Raw genomic sequence first — 3,359 nt, 5'->3', positions numbered from 1 at the left:
ATATATATATATATATATATATATATATACACACACACACACATAGTGGAGATTAAAATTAGAGAAGAATTTATGTACACTTGATTTTTTCAGAAATAATCTTCATCATTCAAAATTTGAAGGAATTTGAGTTGTGGCTATACCATGCTAGTAGAACAGTGTTTTACAAAATAACCAAGTCACTTCAAACCCTTTATTTTGTGAAAAACAGTGATCACAGTGAGTTTTTTTTAAATATCTAATTTGAGATTTTTATACTGTACTCCAGAATATATTTAACTCATGAAATATGCTTAAAAAAACTGCCCTTCTACTCCTGTTAGAATAACTTTAAATAGGACTAAGCAGTGACCTCGAAATTGTAGGTTGTTCTCTAATTTTGATCTCCACTGTATATATACATATATAACATGTTTATATATCTCCACATATATACAAGAGACTTCATATATACATATATGTGTGTGTGTGTGTGTGTTTGTTTGACTGATGTATTTGAAATGATGTTTTGTAAAATGTATAAATGTTATTTATTCTTGTGATGGCGAAGCTGAATTTTCAGCATCATTACTCCAGTCTTCATGGAAATGAAGTGTCCCCAACTAAGCAAGCCAGAGGCGACAGCGGCAAGGAACCAAAACTCCATCGGTGACAGAATGGAGAAAAAACCACAGTGAACATGTTATCATAGTGAGTATTAGGAAGTCATACAGTCTGCTAGCTTTGGGTGAAGAATTATATATACAACTACAAGTGTCGGTATATAACAAGCTGAATATGTCAGAATGATGATTTCTGAACTTTACTCATAATGTGACTGGAGTAATGGCTGCTGAAAATTCAGCTTTTTTACAAATGTAATGAAATAGAAACAAAATAGAAAACAGTGTATTTATTTAAATTGTAATAATATTTCACAATAAAATATCGCCTTGGTGAGCATAAGAGACTTCAGAAAACAAACTTAATTATTTGACTGATAGTGTACAATAATTTAATGTTTATTTTGCACAAGGTGTGCAAGTGAAATGTTTTGGTAAATGTCTTTGTTTGTGGATGTTTATAGTTTGATCATCATAATTGACATCTTATGAAATGTCTATTGTATGACAAAAATGGACTGAGCTTATGACTGCATGGCAAGTTGTGATTTGTGCATTTACTTGGTCCGTCTAGTGGTTGAAAGAAGCTGCTATCAGCTGCGTTCATCCTGTCACTTAAAATGTGTCTGTAAACTCACAAATATCTATTCTTATTGTATTGAAGTGTTTTTATTGCACTCCCTCCTAGGGTTACTATGACACCATGGATGCAGGTTTTGTGGATGAGGAGGACTTCTTGTACATCATGTCTCGGTCCGATGACGTCATCAACGTGGCGGGTCACAGGCTGTCCACCGGTGCCCTCGAAGAGGTGCTTGGAGAGGGAGTGTCTCACTCATGACACAAATAATAATCATCTCAAGCATCTTTGTTATTGCTGTACCAAAGAAACCATATCTTGTGTGTGTGTTTGTCCTTCAGTCTGTCCTGCTGCACCCTGCTGTGGTGGACTGTGCTGTGGTGGGCCAGGAGGACCCCCTGAAGGGACACGTGCCGCTGGCTTTGTGTGTGCTCAAAAATGGTGAGGAATGCACAAAGAAAAAGGGGAATACAGCATCATTACTCCAGTCTTCAGTGTCACATGATTTTTCAGAAATGATTCTAATAAGCTGATTTGGTTCTAACTTTTATTGTTGCTTAGTTATTAATAACGGCTCTTATTATTACTAATGTTGACAACACTCTAATCAGCAAAAAGCATTTTCAACATTAGTAATAATAAGAACCATAATTAATAACTAAGCAACAATAATAACTTAGAACCAAATCAGCATATTAGAATGTATGAAAAATGTATGTGTTAATGCTTTGTTAATTTGAATGTGTAATAGTTTATGGTTGTTATGTTTTCATTAAGTAACAGTTACCAGGTAACATGGGATCAGATGGCTTGAATGAAGGGATGCCAGTGTCCATATTGTGTATAAAGTGCCTTAAACACACAAATAAGGATGTCTATTTGTTTATGTGCGTGTTTGTTTGCAGACTGTCGGAAGATTGAGGATGTGCTGGTGAACGAGATGGTGAAATTGGTGAGGGACACCATTGGGCCGGTGGCAGCTTTTAAGAAGGTTGTCTTTGTCAAAGCTCTTCCCAAAACCCGCTCGGGAAAAATTCCACGATCGTCTCTCGCAAACCTGGTGAACCACAAACCTTATAAGGTATTTTTTATAGGACTATCAGTCAGATAGTCGACTAACCGTTAGTCGACGAGAAGAGGCTTAGTCAATCAAAATTGTATTAGTAGCTTATTCGCAGGAAAAAAAGTCTGTGATGGGCAGATTATTAACAGCTGGTCTATGTGGTAATTACAGTACATCGGACATCCAAATGTTTGTTTCGTACATCGACCTCAGATGTGGCTTATCATCTGAAACATGTAATTAGCAGCAACATTACATGGCCGCTCGTTTTAACATTAACCTAGAAAAATGTGTGGAAGCTGAATAGTAGCGCACTCACTGCATGACGGTTCACTTGGAGGCGCCGGTGCGGTGTTAAGGCAGTCTTCTTGCTGTTTTTTTTCCCTGACGCATTCATAATCACTTCTGCCCGGTGCACTATGGAAAGTTTTATGCGTGCGCTTGAGCGCAGATAGGCTATAGGCAATAAAGGCTCATTATTATGAATGATATGGTTTATTAATATAAACGTGTGATTAGTCGACTAAAAAAATCTTTAGTCGAGGGCAGCCCTAATTTTTTATAAGGTTTTTTCCTAATTAATTAAGGACAGCTGCAAATCTTCAGCTTCAGTCAAAAAATGATAGTAGAGCTTTCTAATTTGGATGTATCTAATTTTAAATTCACAGATCAGTCCCACCATAGAAGATCCTGAGGTCTTTAAGGACATTGAGAAGGTGCTGAGAGAAACTGTGAAAGGACCTGGTAAATAATATACAACCAGATGTGGATCCGCACACACACACACACACACACACACACACTCACTCACTCTCACTCACTCTCACTAAACACCCTTCCTGCCTAATGTGATGTAATTTATATGCGTTAAAATTATAATTTCCACTTCTTTATGTTTTTGAATAACTTGGACCAAATATAGGCAGTAGTCAACATGTTTAGATAATTAAAAAATTAGGACGAGTTTGACTTGGTGAATGTTACAAAAATATGTCCAGTTCATATTTATTTCACCCCCGAGATCCAAATAAAAAAAGAAGTGATATATATTTTGCGAAAGTAAATCAAATGATGGCCATTTTTATATTGTATTGTAGCGTAATTTTTGTCCCCC

At 36.3% G+C, this 3,359-nt stretch overlaps 1 protein-coding gene across 1 annotated transcript in view; it reads left to right on the top strand.

Moving 5' to 3' along the window:
- acss3 (acyl-CoA synthetase short chain family member 3) overlaps positions 1–3,237 on the top strand; it is a 38,724-nt gene extending 35,487 nt beyond the window's left edge. The window contains exons 13-17 of the mRNA XM_016475781.1: positions 1,291–1,413; positions 1,524–1,623; positions 2,088–2,263; positions 2,914–3,024; positions 3,063–3,237. Of these exons, the coding sequence (XP_016331267.1) occupies positions 1,291–1,413; positions 1,524–1,623; positions 2,088–2,263; positions 2,914–2,997 (483 nt within the window). The 3' untranslated portion in view covers positions 2,998–3,024; positions 3,063–3,237. The remainder of the gene's footprint in view (positions 1–1,290; positions 1,414–1,523; positions 1,624–2,087; positions 2,264–2,913; positions 3,025–3,062) is intronic.
- The last annotated feature ends 122 nt before the right edge of the window (positions 3,238–3,359 follow it).

The sequence above is a fragment of the Sinocyclocheilus anshuiensis genome, unplaced genomic scaffold (genome assembly GCF_001515605.1).
Source record: "Sinocyclocheilus anshuiensis isolate Anshui unplaced genomic scaffold, SAMN03320099.WGS_v1.1 scaffold200, whole genome shotgun sequence".
Taxonomy (NCBI): domain Eukaryota; kingdom Metazoa; phylum Chordata; class Actinopteri; order Cypriniformes; family Cyprinidae; genus Sinocyclocheilus; species Sinocyclocheilus anshuiensis.
Note: the sequence above shows the minus strand (reverse complement) of the source record. Positions and strands in the feature narration are given on the sequence as shown.